This window comes from Armigeres subalbatus, chromosome 2 (assembly GCF_024139115.2).
Source record: "Armigeres subalbatus isolate Guangzhou_Male chromosome 2, GZ_Asu_2, whole genome shotgun sequence".
NCBI lineage: Eukaryota > Metazoa > Arthropoda > Insecta > Diptera > Culicidae > Armigeres > Armigeres subalbatus.
Window position 1 is genome coordinate 362,859,850 of NC_085140.1, and position 18,814 is coordinate 362,878,663.

General features: G+C 44.2%; 1 protein-coding gene across 2 annotated transcripts in view; it reads right to left on the reverse strand.

The window, feature by feature from the left end:
- Nucleotides 1-10,577, reverse strand: part of LOC134213004 (myosin-VIIa-like) — a 48,686-nt gene extending 38,109 nt beyond the window's left edge. For both annotated transcript variants that reach the window (XM_062691450.1, XM_062691449.1), the window contains exon 1: nucleotides 10,341-10,577. In XM_062691450.1, coding sequence (XP_062547434.1) covers nucleotides 10,341-10,361 — 21 coding nt within the window. In that variant the 5' untranslated portion in view covers nucleotides 10,362-10,577. The remainder of the gene's footprint in view (nucleotides 1-10,340) is intronic.
- Nucleotides 10,578-18,814: the final 8,237 nt, after the last annotated feature.

The following is an 18,814-nucleotide window of genomic DNA, read 5'->3' on the forward strand; positions in this document are numbered from 1 at the left end:
AGTTCCTCCAGGAATTCATCCGGAAGATCTTCCAGGAAATCCTCCGGAAAATCCTCCAAGAATTTCTGCCGAAGTTCCTCCGGGAATTCCTCCGGAAGTTCTTTCAGGAATTCATTCGGAAATTCCTCCAGCAATTCTTTCGGAAATTCCTCCAGGAATTCATTCGGAAGTTCCTCCAGGAAATCCTATAGAAGTTCCTCCAGGAATTCATCCGGAAGTTTTTCCAGGAAACCCTACGGAAGTTCCTCCAGGAATTCCTCCATGAATTCCTCCGGAAGTTCTTCCATGAAATCCTCCGGAAGTTCCTTCATAAATCCCTCGGGAAGTTCCGCCATGAATTCTTCCGGAAGTTCCTCCAGGAATTCATCCAGATGTTCCTACAAGAATATCCCTCAAAGTTCCTTCAAGAATTTCCCGGAAGTTCCTTCAGGAATTCCTTCGGAAGTTTCTCCAGGAATTCCTCCGGAAGTTCCTCCATGAATACTTTCGAAAGTTCCTCCAGGAATTCGCCGGAAGATCCTCCAGGAATTCATCCGGATGTTCCTGCAAGAATTTCCCTCGAAGTTATTCCAGGAATTTCCCGGAAGTTCCTTCAGGAATTCCTCCGGAAGTTCCTCCATAAATACTTCCGAAAGTTCCTCCAGGAATTCGCCGGAAGTTCCTCCAGGAATTCCTCCGGAAGTTCCTCCAGGATTTCCTCCGGAAGTTCCTCCAGGAATTCCTCCGGACGTTCCTCCAGGAATTCCTCCGGAAGTTCCTCCAGGAATTCCTCCGGAAGTTCCTCCAGGAATTCCTCCGGAAGTTCCTCCAGGAATTCCTCCGGAAGTTCCTCCAGGAATTCCTCCGGAAGTTCCTCCAGGAATTCCTCCGGAAGTTCCTCCAGGAATTCCTCCGGAAGTTCCTCCAGGAATTCCTCCGAAAGTTCCTCCAGGAATTCCTCCGGAAGTTTCTCCAGGAATTCCTCCGGAAGTTCCTCCAGGAATTTCTCCGGAAGTTCCTCCAGAAATTCCTCTGGAAGTTGCTCCAGGAATTCCTCCGGAAGTTCCTCCAAGAGATCCTCCGGAAGTTCCTCCAGGAATTCCTCCGGAAGTTCCTCCAGGAATTCCTCCAGAAGTTCCACCAGGAATTTCTCCGGGAGTTCATCCAGGAATTCCATTGGAAGTTCCTCCAGGAATTCCAGCTCCAGGAAGTTCCACCAGGAATTCCTTCGGAAGTTTCTCCTGGAATTCCTCCAGAAGTTCATGCAGGGATTTCTGCAGAAGTTACTTCACGAATTCAGGAATTCTTTCGGAACTTTCAGAGATCCTCCAGGAATTTTTGACTTCCGAAGGAATTCCTGGTGGAATTTCCGAAGGAATTCCTGGTGGAACTTCTGAAGGAATTCTGGTGGAACGTCCGAAGGAATTCCTGGAGGAACTTCCGAAGAAAATCCTGGAGGAAGTTCCGAAGGAATTCCTGGAGCAACTTCCGGAAGAATTCCTGGAGGAACTTCCGGAGGAATTCCTGGAGGAACTTTCGGAGGAATTCCAGGAGGAATTCCTGGAGGAATTCCTGGAGGAATTCCTGGAGGAACTTTCGGAGGAATTCCTGGAGGAACTTCCGGAGGAATTCATGGAGGAACTTCCGGAGGAATTCATGGAGGAACTTCCGGAGGAATTTCTGGAGGAACTTCCGGAGGAATTCCTGGAAGAACTTCCGGAGGAATTCCTGGAGGAACTTCCGGAGGAACTCCTGGAGGAACTTCCGGAGGAATTCCTGGAGGAACTTCCGGAGGAATTCCTGGAGGAACTCCCGGAGGAATTCTGGAGAACTCGGAGGAACTTCCTGGAGGAACTTCCTGGAGGAATTCCTGGATGAACTTCCGGAGGAATTCCTGGAGGAGTTTCCGGAGGAATTCCTGGAGGAACTTCCGGAGGAATTCCTGGAGGAACTACCGGAGGAATTCCTGGACGAACTTCCGGAGGAATTCCTGGACGAACTTCCGGAGGAATTCCTGGACGAACTTCCGGAGGAATTCCTGGAGGAACTTCTGGAGGAATTCCTGGAGGAACTTCCGGAGGAATTCCTGGAGGAATTTCCGGAGGAATTCCTGGAGGAACTTCCGGAGGAATTCCTGGAGGAACTACCGGAGGAATTCCTGGACGAACTTCCGGAGGAATTCCTGGACGAACTTCCGGAGGAATTCCTGGACGAACTTCCGGAGGAATTCCTGGAGGAACTTCCGGAGGAATTCCTGGAGGAACTTCCGGAGGAATTCCTGGAGGAACTTGCGGAGGAATTCCTGGAGGAACTTCCGGAGGAATTCCTGGAGGAACTTCCGGAGGAATTCCTGGAGGAACTTCCGGAGGAATTCCTGGAGGAACTTCCGGAGGAATTCCTGGAGGAACTTCCGGAGGAATTCCTGGAGGAACTTCCGGCGGAATTCCTGGAGGAACTTCCGGCGGAATTCCTGGAGGAACTTCCGGCGGAATTCCTGGAGGAACTTCCGGAGGAATTCCTGGAGGAACTTCCGGAGGAATTCCTGGAGGAACTTCCGGAGGAATTCCTGGAGGAACTTCCGGAGGAATTCCTGGAGGAACTTCCTGGAGGAACTTCCGGAGGAATTCCTGGAGGAACTTCCGGAGGAATTCCTGGAGGAACTTCCGGAGGAATTCCTGGAGGAACTTCCGGAGGAATTCCTGGAGGAACTTCCGGAGGAATTCCTGGAGGAACTTCCGGAGGAATTCCTGGAGGAACTTCCGGAGGAATTCCTGGAGGAACTTCCGGAGGAATTCCTGGAGGAACTTCCGGAGGAATTCCTGGAGCAACTTCCGGAGGAATTCCTGGAGCAACTTCCGGAGGAATTCCTGGAGCAACTTCCGGAGGAATTCCTGGAGGAACTTCCGGAGGAATTCCTGGAGGAACTTCCTGGAGGAACTTCCGGAGGAATTCCTGGAGGAACTTCCGGAGGAATTCCTGGAGGAACTTCCGGAGGAATTCCTGGAGGAACTTCCGGAGGAATTCCTGGAGGAACTTCCGGAGGAATTCCTGGAGGAACTTCCGGAGGAATTCCTGGAGGAACTTCGGAGGAATTCCTGGAGGAACTTCCGGAGGAATTCCTGGAGGAACTTCCGGAGGAATTCCTGGAGGAACTTCCGGAGGAATTCCTGGAGGAACTTCCGGAGGAATTCCTGGAGGAACTTCCGGAGGAATTCCTGGAGGAACTTCCGGAGGAATTCCTGGAGGAACTTCCGGAGGAATTCCTGGAGGAACTTCCGGAGGAATTCCTGGAGGAACTTCGGAGGAATTCCTGGAGGAACTTCCGGAGGAATTCCTGGAGGAACTTCCGGAGGAATTCCTGGAGGAACTTCCGGAGGAATTCCTGGAGGAACTTCGGAGGAATTCCTGGAGGAACTTCGGAGGAATTCCTGGAGGAACTTCCGGAGGAATTCCTGGAGGAACTTCCGGAGGAATTCCTGGAGGAACTTCCGGAGGAATTCCTGGAGGAACTTCGGAGGAATTCCTGGAGGAACTTCCGGAGGAATTCCTGGAGTAACTTCTGGAGGAATTCTGGAGAAACTTCCGGAGGAATTCCTGGAGGAACTTCCGGAGGAATTCCCGTAGGAACTTCCGGAGGAATTCCGGGAGGAACTTCCGGAGGAATTCCGGGAGGAACTTCGGAGGAATTCCTGGAGGAACTTCCGGAGGAATTCCTGGAGGAACTTCCGGAGGAATTCCTGGAGGAACTTCCGGAGGAATTCCTGGAGGAACTTCCGGAGGAATTCCTGGAGGAACTTCCGGAGGAATTCCTGGAGGAACTTCCGGAGGAATTCCTGGAGGAACTTCCCCCGGAATTCCTGGAGGAACTTCCGGAGGAATTCCTGGAGGAACTTCCGGAGGAATTCCTGGAGGAACTTCCGGAGGAATTCCTGGAGGAACTTCCGGAGGAATTCCTGGAGGAACTTTCGGAAGTATTTATGGAGGAACTTCCGGAGGAATTCCTGGAGAAACTTCCGAAGGAATTCCTGAAGGAACTTCCGCGAAATTCCTGGAGGAACTTCGAGAGAAATTCTCGTAGGAACATCCGGATGAATTGCTGGATGAACTTCGGGAAGAATTCATGGCGGAACTTCCCGAGGGATTTATGGAGGAACTTTCGGAAGAATTCATGGAGGAACTTCCGGAGAAATTTATGGAGGAATTCCTGGAGAAATTTATGGAGGAATTCCTGGAGGAATTTCCGTAGGGTTTCCTGGAGGAACTTCCGAAAGAATTCCTGGAGAAACTTCTATAGGATTTCCTGGAGGAACTTCCGAATGAATTCCTGGAGGAATTTCCGAATTAATTGCTGGAGGAATTTCCGAAGGAATTCCTGAAGGAACTTCCGGAGGAATTCCCGGAGGAACTTCTATAAGATTTCCTGGAGGAACTTCCAAATGAATTCGTGGAGGAATTTCCGAATAAATTCCTGGAGGGATTTCCGAAGGAATTTCTGAAGGAACTTCCGGAGGAACTTCGGCAGAAATTCTTGGAGGATTTTCCGGAGGATTTCCTGGAAGAACTTCCGGAGGAATTCCTGGAGGAACTTCCGGAGGAATTCCAAGAGGAACTTCCGGAGGAATTCCTGGAGGAACTTTCGGATGAATTCCTGGAGGAACTTCCGGAGGATTTCCTGGAGGAACTTCCGGAGAAATTCCTGGAGGAACTTCCGGGGAAATTCCTGGAGGAACTTCCGGAGAAATTCCTGGAGGAACTTTTGGAGGAATTCCCGGAGGAACTTCTGGACGAATTCCTGGAGTATTTTCAGGAGAAATTCCTGAAATTTGTATTAGAGCAGTTTCAAGTTCAATCAGAATACTTTGAGCTCCTGATGTGTTTTCATGATGTTTAAGCAGCCCGCTCTCCATATTTTCACCCCTGAATCCGGCCCTGGTTGAAATTTCAGAAGATCAATTTCAAATTCAAACAGAGTTCTTTGAGATCCTGACGTGTTTTCATGAAGTTTGAGCAGTCGCAGGCCCACTGCCCAGTTTTATTTCTATTAGTGATATGGCCTTTGCTCTCCCCATTTGGACCCCTGAAGCCGGTCCTGGTCAAAATTTCGGAAAGACAATTTGAAGTTCGAGCAGAATTCTTTGAGCTCCTGATGTGTTTTCATGAAGTTTGAGCAGTCGCATGCCCTGTTTCATTGCAATTGGTGATATGGCCCCTGCCTTCCCCATTTTCACTCCTAAATCCGGCCCTGGTTGAAATTTCAGAAGATCAATTTCCATTTGAAACAGATTTCTTTGAGCTCCTGATGTGTTTCCATGGTGTTTGAGCAGTCGCATGCCCAGTTTCATTGCTTTTGGTGATATGGCCCTTGCTCTTCCCATTTGGACCCTTGAATCCGGCCCTGGTCAAAATTTCAGAAGGTCAATTTCAAATTCAAACAGAGTTCTTTGTGCTCCTGATGTGTTTTCATGAAGTTTGAACAGTCGCATGCCCAGTTTCATTGCAATTGGTGATATGGCCCCTGGTCACCCCCATTTCGACCCCTAAATCCGGCCCTGATAAGAATTTCAGAAAGTGAATTTCAATTGAAAATTAAATATTTAAAACTCCTGATTTTTAAATTTGTGCAGCCGCATGCTCATGCAAATTTCATTGTAATTGAATTTTTAGCCCATACTCTACCATTGTAACCCCTGCATGCGGCCCTGAATTCAGTCAATCCTGCCCTACTCAAATGGTGAAAACATCGGAATCGACTAAAAATCTTTACAAATATCGATTTGATGGGTGATTTGATAAATTTTGGGCATGAACACGTCCAGAATATTGAAGAGATGTTTGAATTATAGAAAAAACACCCCCGCGCACACTTATTTTTAGCGATAACTCGGACCTGAACAAAAAAATTTATTTGAAAATGTATCAGAGCAAAAATATAGCTATTCCCATTGAGCACAAACGAAACCGCGAGGAATTCCAACAATCAGAATGCGAGCCATTTGAAAAAAATCCGTTCGTCCCGGGTCTTAGAGGGTTAAGAGCGGCTCACAACAGCGTCTGTTTCCCATGTTAGGGGCGGCTGATCGTCGTCCGAATGCCAGCGAGGGACTCTAAACTAAACTGTTCACATCATGCTGCATTGTGTCAGCATCGAGAAGGCAGCCGATATAGGTATGCCATGGCTCGCACCCGTTCCAACAGAGAGCGGTACAGTGTAGCAAGGGCAGAACAGAAACGAATCCACCGCAAAAAAAAGGCAACACGAAGAGAGCGTGATAGCTGAAGCGCAGAAGAACATGGATAGAAACGATATCCGGAGGTTTTACGTAAGTCAATGGCACGCGGCATAAGACTGCGCCAGTGCCCGCCATGTGCAATGCCCAAGAGGGGAATTTGCTTACAGACAAGACTATGGTGGCAACCAGGTAGAAGGAGCATTTCGAAGATTTGTTGAACGGTGAAAACGAAGGTATATTAAGGAGCAGTATGGACATAATCGGCGACGGTCAAGCTGTGGAACCACCAACGCTGGACGAGGTAAAGAAGGCTCTAAACGAGCTGAAAAACAGTAAAGCTGCTGGGAAGGACGAGATCCCGGTCGAGCTTCTCAAACACGAAAGTGAGCAGCTGCATCAATCAATCCACCACATTATCCAGAAAATATGGGAGGATGAAGAACTGCCTACCGGCTGGTTGGATGGCCTCATATGCCCAATCTTTAAGAAAGGGCACAGACTAGAGTGTTCCAATTACAGAGGGATCACTCTTCTGAACTCGGCGTACAAAATCCTGTCGCGTATCCTGTTTAACAGACTGAGACCGCTTGAGGAGTCCTCCGTCGGCGAATACCAGGCAGGTTTTCGTGAGGGCCGATCAACGACGGATCCGATGTTTAGCCTGCGGATGATCCTTGATAAATTCCGGGAGTACAACTTGCTGGCAACTATAGGCCGCATCTAATGGAGCGTTTGACCAACATTGACTCCACCTTTCGTTTAGTCAAGCATCCAACAAGTATCACCAACAGCGGCGCAACACTCAATTTATCCGACCAACAATATCACACACGAACGACCGAAGCACCAACTTGAACACCAACCATCAAAAAATATATGGTGGTTTGTGCGACTTCACTACAAACTAAATGTTCGGCGAACTTTGTCTCCGCCCTCGACAGGTCAAACTAAAATCAAACTGCTTTGATTTTTTCCAACCGAGCCGCCAACCGTCAAATGGTTGTTCGAACATCTTCACACACGGTCAAACAAAGCAGCAACCGAGGCGTTTTCTTGGGGGCGGAGTCAATGTTGGTCCAACGTGTTTGAGCGTGTGTACGCTACATAAGTCACTTACTCTATGGTTTTTCTATGCTTTTATTATCGTGATCTGCCGTAATTGAAAAAAATGAACACAACAGCTCAACAGATCATGTCGAAACGAAACTGTTTTTTCCTTTTTCAGGTGTGTCACTGTGAACAATTATTAGTTTCGTTGTAGCATTTGTTGCGTTACCCTTTATCCACAGACAAACAGACATAACACATTGAACATTTACTCATCAAATTCATCGTCGTTCAAACACTAACGACATCTGTTGATTTCAGTTAGTTGGGCAAATCACGAACCAGATGGCGGTAGTGAGCAAACGTCAAACTCGAGCAAAAACGATGCGCGCGCCACGATTGATCGATTGGCCAACTAATGATTTTTTGAATTGACCAGTAAATCAGTGAACGATGGTAATTTGACGAGTGTTATGTCTGTTTGTCTGTGCTTTATCCTTAGTGTATAAGTGCATGTCGAATTACTTTTGAGACGCAATGCAGAACGGTTTCGATACAGCCTTTTTTTGATTTCTCAAGATCTTCATGACAAGGTCTCGCTATTTATACCCTTTACAGAGAGCAATCTCATTTAAGGCGCGTCCCTTGGATCAAACCTTTCTTGAGAATACAGAACAGTAATACCGTGGACGCCGATAATTCCAACGGTACCTTCTTCATATAAACGGGTTACATTTCTAATTTAAACTTTTGGTTACTCTATGAGCATCAGAAAAACCGGTTTCTGGTTGCTCGCTTTGCTGTTTAAATTTTACAATGTTCCTCTTTGCTATTCTCCAAACCACGTGCTAAATAACGTTTGTATTATTTTTAATTTGGACGATGTTCAAACCAACAGGGCTCAAATTGAAAAGTGTTCATATTTATAACGGTCAAGTTACTAGGGGCAGAGCTTAAAATATTCATCTTCATGAAGCAACTTCGGTCCGAATTTTGACAAACATCGCATGAATATTCAAAACATAGAATGACAAAGTCAGACGACTACTCCACGAACTCATTCATTCGACTGTCACTGAGTGTGTTTACTATGTGCAGAAAAAAACATAATTAGCATTGTTTATGTAGATGTTTACCGTTGAAAGTGCCTCGCGGATGAAAATTGGATTCAGTCATTTGTGATAAATCACTTCACTCATTTGAAACGTGTTCAGATGTCAGATAATTTATCAATTTGTAAAATGTGCATAAATATTCAATGACTAATATTCAACTGAATATTGACTGTCCAGAGCCGACTATGAATGTGTCGGAAGTGAACTGACAAATGAAGAAAAATGGACTTCGCCAAAAATTTCGATTATTTTACACTCTGACTAGGGGTCCACGGTACTGTTATTTGGCCATGCATCGGAGCCTTAGTCACATCCTTCTATTGCTTCTAGAATATGAACAGTAAAGTTGCAAACCCGGGGTCTAGCACTATCTACAAAACCATTTCTAGCTCAGGCTAACACATTTATTTAGTAACAAGACTTTCCGCGTATACCTCTCATTACCATTGCTCAACAGTTCATTAAGAGATAGTACGTATTCAAACCCCAACTAGATTTTTCCAGCAGTCAGTTCAGCCTAGGATGGGCACCGAGGTTTTTGAAACTGAAAAGTTGCTTCCGCTGCATACAGTTTAGCCTCAAACGAAGTTTGAAATTCGAGTCTTTCATACATCTGCAGAGTCAAATTAGTTATGTTTTATGTCTGAGACAGCTGTTGGTAGCGAGGACTAAATACTATGAAAACGTTAGCCCAGGAGCCAAGAGCGGGCTGCCCGGGGTGATTAGGACTAAGGGATCATGGACTTATTACGTATTAAGCACTTATGGGGGAAGGGGGGTCTGCCATTTTCTTACACTCCATATAAATAAAAAATGATTTACATATATGGGAAAAATCTTACAAGGAGGAGGGAGGGTTGAAAAACCAACAAAAATTGCTTACGTAATTAGTGTACAGCCCCTAATCAAGTGTAAAGGATTCTGGATTTACAATCATATAATCTTCAACTGAATGAATTAAATTCTTTCACCAGTTGTTAGCTTACCGTTCTTTTCTATTAATCAAAGTTTCGGTAGCCCCACATCACAGACCCACACGATTTCCATAACTTCCGAAAGGAAAATTCGGAACTGAGATTTAAACTTCACATTCAGACTGGTGTCTTCTATTGGCAAAGTAGAATACAGCTTAATTTCGTGTATTGATGGTAATACCATCCCAAACAGCACAAGTCAAACGAATCTAGTTGCAGCAACTTAATTGTGACAGCTCACGATAGTCAAACTTACGTAACAGCTGAAATATTTTTCGTAGAAAACAGGCTTGCATGTTTTCCAGAAAAATGTTGTAGCTGATACGTAGGCTTGTCTACGGTAGGAAATTTCATCGAATCCTTAAAGCATAGCTAATCGTACAAGATGCAAATTCATGCATTGTTTGAGGACGTCGAAAAGTATATATTACTTTTGTTTGAAGTGCTTCTGGACCACTAAGTTGCGGGTATCAGCCAAGCCAATTGCAATAATCTTACATGATTTTAATATTACCACCAAATAAAATTATTTTCTTCTGAAATCTGAATCAGTGCACCAAAATATATTTTAAAAAATGTAATCCTACCGCCATAAATGAACCGGATTTGAAGGCAAATCCTTAGCTAATCTTTATCGATTCCACACTGTCTGGAATGTTTTTGCAAATGCAAAACAAATCCATCACTTTGATACGAACAGGTTTAGTAAAATTGCACCTTAAAAAAGAAGTACACCCCACTGTAATCGATCACGGAAATGGGGTTCTATAACGAGACCCATAGATTTCTCTTATCGACAAGACTCGACGAAATCACCTACAAGTTCCGATAAGCGCCCTTGTGGAAAGCATTTGTCATCAACGAGTGATATCGAGACTTTAATTGGGCAGCTGATTGCACCTCTATAGTAATTGATATTTCCATGCCACAACACAAACTCGATAAATTTTTATTTTCGACGAACAATCCATCACTGTTCTTCTTCCGATACTTACAAGTTCTTGTTTTATATCCATTTTCCTCCACAAAAGATTATTTTTATTTTTCCTCCACAAAAGGTTATTTGAATCTGGTACTCTTCACTTTCTTGTTATCACAAAACAATTGTGCCATGTCACAAATCCAACTAAATCCGCTGAATTCTTTTCACATGAATCATCACTAACCGAAACCGTCTGTACTAAAAGAATGAAGATTTTGCAAGATTTTACCGGAAACGGAACGTCCCACTAGGTCGCAAATACGAAGCAAACTGAAAATCGTTTCTATTGAAGCACCAGTGCACGCATCGAGCCATCCGATAGTGGCTTCGATATCATGCTTATCAGTTCGATTGGTCTCGTTATCTTTAGGTGAACGATGAAATCATGGTCCAAGACCAACCGAGCAAGGGTGGCAATCTTACAGGTGGAATCAGATAATTAAAAAAACAAATTTCAATACTTTTTGGAAACCTGTTTTATTTAATTGAAAAATATACATATTAAGATCAGTATAGCGTGATGAAAAGAATATGTGGATGCACAAATTGATATCGTTGTCAGCATGAAACTCTGTCTATGGCTAAAACTGTCCGCAAAAATCACGTTTGTCGTATTTTTCCTCATAGGCTTTATCTTACTCATTACAAACCTCTTCTCTCTCCTTGTGTCATATAATACATACATGCTAGTACATACTCCTACATTCAAGTCACACGTTCTACCAGAAGCTTTGTAAGTTGGGGTGGTGGAGCGTTTTCTACGCGGGATGTTTTTGCACGATATTTTTTAACGCAGAGGGATTTACGCGGTTTTATTACGGCGGTACGTAACCCCCGCGCAAAAACCCACTCAACCAAATTGAAAATTTGAACTCAAGTTTAGGTACCTTAACCGAAAATGGTCGACAAGCTATGTTTGTCGCTCACTATGTGGAAAACGATACTGAAGACCGAAAACATGTGTTTTGAGAAGGAGAATATTTATGAAATATGCAAAAATATCCACTGCCTACTAGTGGAAATCGAACCGACAGCTCCCAGTACGCTAGACGGGTGCTTTACCACTATGATACGATAAACTTAATATACTCATTCATTTATTTAGTTTACAGGTAAACAGATAACACTGAATCAACAATTTGACGCCACAATCCACGGTTCGAGGCCGCATCTCTCCGTCCTCGAATGCGCCCCACGCTCGCCAAGTCGTTTTTCACCTGGTCTCCGTCTCGTACCTGCCGGATCGGAAGCGAATACCATCTTTGCAGGGTTGCTGTCTGGCATTCTTGCAACATGCCCTGCCTATCGTACCCTTCCGGCTTTAGCTACCTTCTGGATACTAGGTTCACCGTAGAGCTGGGCGAGCTCGTGGTTCATTCTTCGCCGCCACACACCGTCTTCTTGCATACCGCCAAAGATGGTCCTAAGCACCCGTCTCTCGAATACTCCGAGTGCTTGTAAGTCCCCCTCGAGCATTGTCCATGTTTCATGTCCGTAGATGACAACCGGTCTTATTAGCGTCTTGTACAAGACACATTTGGTGCGGTGGCGTATCTTTTTTGACCGCAATTTCTTTGACCGCATTCACCACCAGTCCAACTTTTGTTGCTTCACGTTTCAGGCGGGTGTACAGTTCTGCCACCTTTGCAAATGTTCGGCCGACAATGTCCATGTCATCTGCGAAACAAATAAATTGACTGGATCTGTTGAAAATCGTACTCCGGTTGTTACACCCGGCTCTCCGCAAGACACCTTCTAGCGAAATGTTGAACAACAGGCACGAAAGTCCATCACCTTGTCTTAGTCCCGGCGCGTTTCGAACGAACTGGAGTGTTCGCCAGAAATCTTCACACAGCTTTGCACACCATCCATCAGTCTGGTAAGCTTCCCAGGGAAGCTGTTCTCGTTAATAATTTTCCATAGCTCTACGCTGTCTATACTATCGTATGCCGCCTTGAAATCAACGAACAGATGGTGCGTTGGGACCTGGTATTCACGGCATTTTTGAAGGATTTGCCGTACAGTAAAGATCTTGTCCGTTGTCGAGCGGCCGTCAACGAAGCCGGCTTAATAACTTCCCACGAACTCATTCACTAATGGTGACAGACGACGGAAGATGATCTGGGATATCACTTTGTAGGCGGCTTGGTGATCGCTCGAAAGTTCTCACACTCCAGCTTGTCGCCCTTCTTGTAGATGGGACATATAACCCCTTCCTTCCACTCCTGCGGTATCTGTTCAGTTTCCCAGATTCTGACTATCAGTTTGTGCAGGCAAGTGGCTAGCTTTTCCGGGCCCATCTTGATGAGCTCAGCTCCGATACCATCCTTATCAGCTGCTTTATTGGTCTTTAGCTGTTGGATGGCATCCTTAACTTCCCTCAAGGTGGGGGCTGGTTGGCTTCCATCGTCAGTTAAACTGGCGAAGTCATCTCCTCCGCTGCCTTGACTTTCACTGCCTGTACTCTCAGCGCCAGCTGTTCCTCGTAGTGCTGCTTCCACCTTTTGATCACCACACGTTCGTTCCTCAAGATGCTCCCATCTTTATCCCGGCACATTTCGGCTCGCGGCACGAAGCCTTTGCGGGATGCGTTGAGCTTTTAGTAGAACTTGCGTGTTTCTTGTGAACGGCACAGCTGTTCCATCTCCTCGCACTCCGCTTCTTCCAGGCGGCGTTTCTTCTCCTGAAAAAGACGGGTCTGCTGTCTCCGCTTCCGTCTATAACGCTCCACGTTCTGCCGGGTGCCTTGCTGCGGCGCAACCGCCCGCGCTGTATACTTTTCCTCCAGAATCTGTCTGCACTCTTCGTCGAACCAATCGTTTCGTCGACTTCGTCCCACATACCCGACGTTGTTCTCCGCTGCGTCGTTAATGGCTGCTTTAACTGTATTCCAGCAGTCCTCAAGAGGGGCCCCATCGAGCTCACCCACTTCCAGCAACACTGCCTCGAGATGCTGCGCGTATGCAGTGGCGACATCAGGTTGCTTCAGTCGCTATAGGTCGTACCGCGGCGGTCGTCGGTACCGAACATTGTTGATGACGGATAGTTTTGGGCGCAGTTTAACCATCACCAGATAGTGGTCAGAGTCGATGTTAGCGCCACGATATGTCCTGACGTCGATAATGTCGGAGAAGTGCCGTCCATCAATCAGAACGTGGTCGATTTGTGATTCTGTCTGCAGTGGTGATCTCCAGGTGTACCGATGTTGGAAGTAGGTGCTGTGAATGGCCATATTCTTGGAGGCGGCGAAATCAACTAGTCGTAGGCCGTTTTCGTTCGTCAACCGGTGAGCGCTGAACTTCCCAATAGTCGGTCTAAACTCCTCCTCTTGGCCAACCTGACCGTTCAAATCTCCTATGATGATTTTGACGTCGTGGCTTGGGCAGCTGCCGTACTTACGTTCCAGCTGCGCGTAGAATGCGTCCTTATCAGTGTTGTAAAATGTCATTTGCATTCGTTTGTATAATTTTCCCAGAACTTTTTCCAGAAGGTAGCTATCAATTCATGATGTATGACGAACTTATAGCGCTTAAATGTGTCTACAACTTTGTCTAACAAGATAATGTTGTAAATATGTAATCTGGGGCGTGGAAGGCAAAATGTCATTCAAATGACATTATGTCAAATGTCACGTGACATTTTGGAGAGTTTTCACTCTCCAGCCTCAGATGTTATATTTAGAGCAATGTACCCTTGGACAAAAATATAGCCCTACTCAAGCGTTATGAGTACATCTAAAATTATGGAATAAATTTGGCTTCTAAAGAAAGTTATGAACAAATTAGTCAAATGACATGCAGATGACATTTTACAAGCCTGGTCCTTATCATCATCAGTGCTTCAGGAGTGTGGGCTATGGACGTTGATTATGCTGAAGTTGAAGAACCGGCCTTTGATCCTCAACCTGCACATTCTTTCATTGATCGGCCACCACCCGATCACGCGGCTTTGCATATCGCCCATCACTATAAAAGCTGTTCCCAGCTCGTGTGTGTTGCCGCAGCTCTGGTAGATGGTATGAATACCTCTAAACGTTCGCACCATCAATCCCATCCAACAAACCTCCTGCAGCGCTACGATGCCGAATCCACGGTCCTTGTGCACATCGGCGAGTATTCTTGTGCTCCCGATGAAGTTGAGAGATTTACAGTTCCACGAACCGAGTTTCCAATCGCTAGTCCCTTTTCGTCGCAGTGGTCTTCGCCGATGGTTCCGGTCCGTACTCTCTTGTTGATTGTTCGTTGCTTATGTTTTTTAAAGGCTGGCTTGCAGGGCCTGACACCAAACCCCCTAATTTTCGGGAGGACCATTCCTCCTTATTCCCGGTGGACCATGGTGCACAACATGGAGAACAGACGCTGTTGTGAGCCGATCCTGACATGGAGAACAGACGCTCAGTAAGATTTGCACCTCCGTAGAGGAGCAAACACCCTATCCTGGCGATAATGCTTCGTGGATTTCTTTCCTCTCAGACACAGCGAGCAAAATGTCCGATATTGTGACAAACCTTGCATTTGCGGGACACAGCAGGGCCGGATGGATCCTTTGAGCAATGTCGCCCATCTCACCGGAAACATCGACTGGTAAATGAAGAACTTGCCTTATTTTCTAGATAGTCCTTATTTGAATGACGGAAAGAGTTTTGTGGTTCATTTGTTTGAATTACATTATTCACCTCGGTACTGGGGGTTCCGGTTTCCCATCTGCTTAATTGGAATTGCACGGATTCCTGAGTTCGAGCCATTGCTCGCACCTCATCTAGTGTGTAGTCCTTTTCTAACCACTTGCGCTTCAATTTGTCGTCTTTGGTGTTTGACACGATTTGATCTACAATCATATTGTCCGTTTGACTTCCGAATGAACAGTTGGCTGCCTGTTTCTTGAGGCGAATTGCGTATTTGTCCAGCTTTTCATTTGGCTCTGGAAGTATTTGCCGAAACCTCTGCCTTTCAAATGTTTTCGACACGCGGGGTATAAAATACTCATCCAGTACTTGAAGAGGCGCATGATAACGGTTGCTCAGAAGATGCGATTCATTTACCTGTATTTTCGAAACAATTCTACGGATGTCGGAACCGCCAAACAGCATTAATGTTTTATTCTTTTCTTCGTGATCAACCACATTTTTCCAATCGAGATACGTCTCGAAATGCTCTCGTCACTTCCCCTAGCGGGCCGCTGGATTGCCCTCATCGTCTTCAACAAATGGCGGCATAATCTGGTTGACCTAATGAATGTATTTTTTCTTAAATAATTATATGGTAGTATAGTCCTGTGTATAAGCATAACAGGTTAATTTTTTTTCTACTGGTGACTGTTTCCAAAATTTAAATAGAGACTTTTACACCAACCATTAATTTCAGTTTATTTAGTATTCATTGTCCTGATTATCTCAGATTTCACTGATCTCAAGAGGGTCATCCCGACTACCTTGAATCTCGATTCGTAAAATCCTGAACTAACCTCAATAGATCCATCAACTTTTGAGTCTCACGGTTATATTAGTGATCCTCCCGTTATTCAGTTGGGTACATGGTTAAGTGAGAGCCATCCCGGGCCTTCCGGGTCTCACTAGAGGGCCATCCCGTTTAATCGGGCCTCCGTTCAGATTTATTTATGTGAGGTGCATCCCGGCGTCCCGGGTCTCACTTTATGATTCGAAGATCGTACTGGTATGTCGGGCCTCTTTTGGTACGTTAATTAATAGCTGGTTAAAAATTCTACTTTACAATTTTCTTCCTCGGATTTTTTTTTCTTACCATAGAATATGCCATTATTCCAAATCAAGGGACCTACTTCCGAAACTTCCTCGTAGCCTTCTTTGATTCGCAAATAATCCCAATTTCTTCGACTTCCGCCAAATCGTTTTTCCGAGCGCTAAAATTTTCACTCGCCGCCAAATATAGTATAGTAACTAAGACGACGGTTGGATACAGAATGATATTTATTCCTCGGTTCAATGTAACTTACATTCTTTTATGCTAACTAGATCCTACACGCACTCCGCTTCTTCCAACTTAATATAACTACCTTCCTAGCTACCTACCCTAGCGATAATGTAATACATACGGTCCAACCCCCTATGGTAATTAACAGATCAATCACACTTAACACACTCATCCGGTAGACATGTTTGGAGTTTTTGAAGTTTATGGAGCATGTTATAAAAGCTCTACTATATGGCGCTGAATTTGAGATAGATATGCGTTTTGAATTCGTCATGCTTCCCGGCGCCATTTAAATCACTTGGCGCGAATTTGAAAAAAATGTCGTGAAGAATAGTAATTTTTGAATACTTGAATTAGGCTAATGTAGAATTGAAAGGATACTCAGTTCCACTCGATCATTCCGTTAAAAGATTGGCTGGAAGGCAGAAGTGCGCGATTAAAGTAAACCACTTTTTTTAGAATATCTTGTGGGATGAAAGATAAATTTTAAGGTGAAATTAGTAAGTGAGTTGAAAATCTAAAAGTTGTGTTAAGCCACAATAAACGTTGTGTTTCTTTCTTTGTTTTGTGGACTGAGGTCTATAGAATCGTTACCCAAGCAACACCTCTTGTTTCTCAGTGAGTAACAACAACTGTGGTGTGACTTACTAAAGGTCTGACTTATGCACAACGCGTCGTATTTGGAACTCCTTTGTGCCACAAAAAGCGCAAGAGGTGGAGCCTATTTGCAACATCTTGCAGCTACAATGAAAATAAAAACACAAAAACCAACCGGGAATCGCACCATGGACCTTCAGATTTGCAACCTGCTACTATAACCATCACACCAACAATTCTGTTTGAAGATTCTGCTACAAGTGTACTACACAAACAACAAAGTCATTTGTAACTTCATTGTACCTTATACCACAGATAACAGATATTGAAGCTAGAACAAATTTTATTTAAAATCCTGTGTAAACTTTTGAATTGATATACGTTGGCCCACTACTGCCATCTACTCAACTGATTGCGGCAGTACATAAGAATGCAGCGGATTAACAACCGTCGAACGCAGCCAATGCATTTGACAGCCGCATTCGGGCTGCGTTTTCAATAATAGTGATCCTTGCGCCATCTGCGATCGATTGCCTAACGCGGTCCCAATTTAAAATACATTTGAATTAACGGTTGCGGATGTTTACACACGTATCGGATGCCAGCCTCAATATCTGTTATCTGTGCTTATACAGAACATGCAGGGGACTGTCAAAAATAAAATACTGCTCAGCTCAGAGTCTATTATGTATAGAGTTACGCAAAGAGTGAAGCCAAATCTACCTATTGAACTGCCCAACAAACAACGACAAGCTACAAATAAGCATCTAAGTTGAATTATTGTTTATTTGTAATCTTCATTGCTGAATAAAATGGATGCTGAATAATTCGCTAGACAGATTTCATCGCAGCATTTGATACAACTAATATTCGACTTGGCCTATTTATTTGTTTACCACCTTTATTTGAGATCGAACTAACGTTTTAGTTTTATCATATTTCAGCACATTTGGGAAGTTTATCAATGTGCTGAACTAATGATTTTCAAAATTCTCTGTTCGACTATGATGTGATGCTCTAAAAGGGTGGTCGAATTGAGTTTGAATAGCAGATTCATAAGCAAGCATTAGACATCCTTCTTAACCGTTGTCCTTCTTAACCATTGGAATTCACCTCTACCGGATCTATCGCACAGTGGAAGAAAACATTATAAATAATAGTTTATGTTTTTTCCGTTTGAAAGAAAATCGCGAAGGCTTGAATTGATGATATTTGGATAGGATAATAATAATTTATTTTCAAGACATTGTTGGAATCATTGGTAAGGAAAATCAGGCTTTTTATATTCGTGGGGCAATACATAATTATTTCGTGATACATAATTATTTCGTGACACATAATTGATTCCTGATCAATAAAGCTGTTGGACGAACACAAACAAATTCATAAAAAATCGACCATATTGGATGTCTGTTACAGATTTCCTATGTACTAGTTGTTTTTCTATATGTAAATAAATATCGATATGTGTAGTTATTTACTGTGGTGTGGTATTGATGACACAATTGATGACTAGCAAGGTCGAACATAAATTCATTAAATTTTCATAAACTCCATCATTGGAGACGAATTTTATTTTATCGTTTTGACATTATTTTCTTATATTTTTTCCCAGTGTTGAATCGTTATGACTGGCTGAACAATGGTTGAAATAAAAATCTTGTACAGTTACTAACAAACTGTAGTTTGACAGATTGACTTGTTGATTAAGAGTCCAATTATGATTCATATTCAGCCATACGATTATTTATGTTTTGCATTGGGTAAGCCATAACTTACAAATCAAGGATGGCGCGGATGGCAACGTTACCGGCGGATGATCAAATGTCAGCAGTTCGAGACCCAATTTAGGAAAATTTTAAAATGATTATATGAAAATAGCAATTGCAATACGTTCAATGGAGATCTTGATGATGTTACTCTCAATGCGTTATTATTTTCG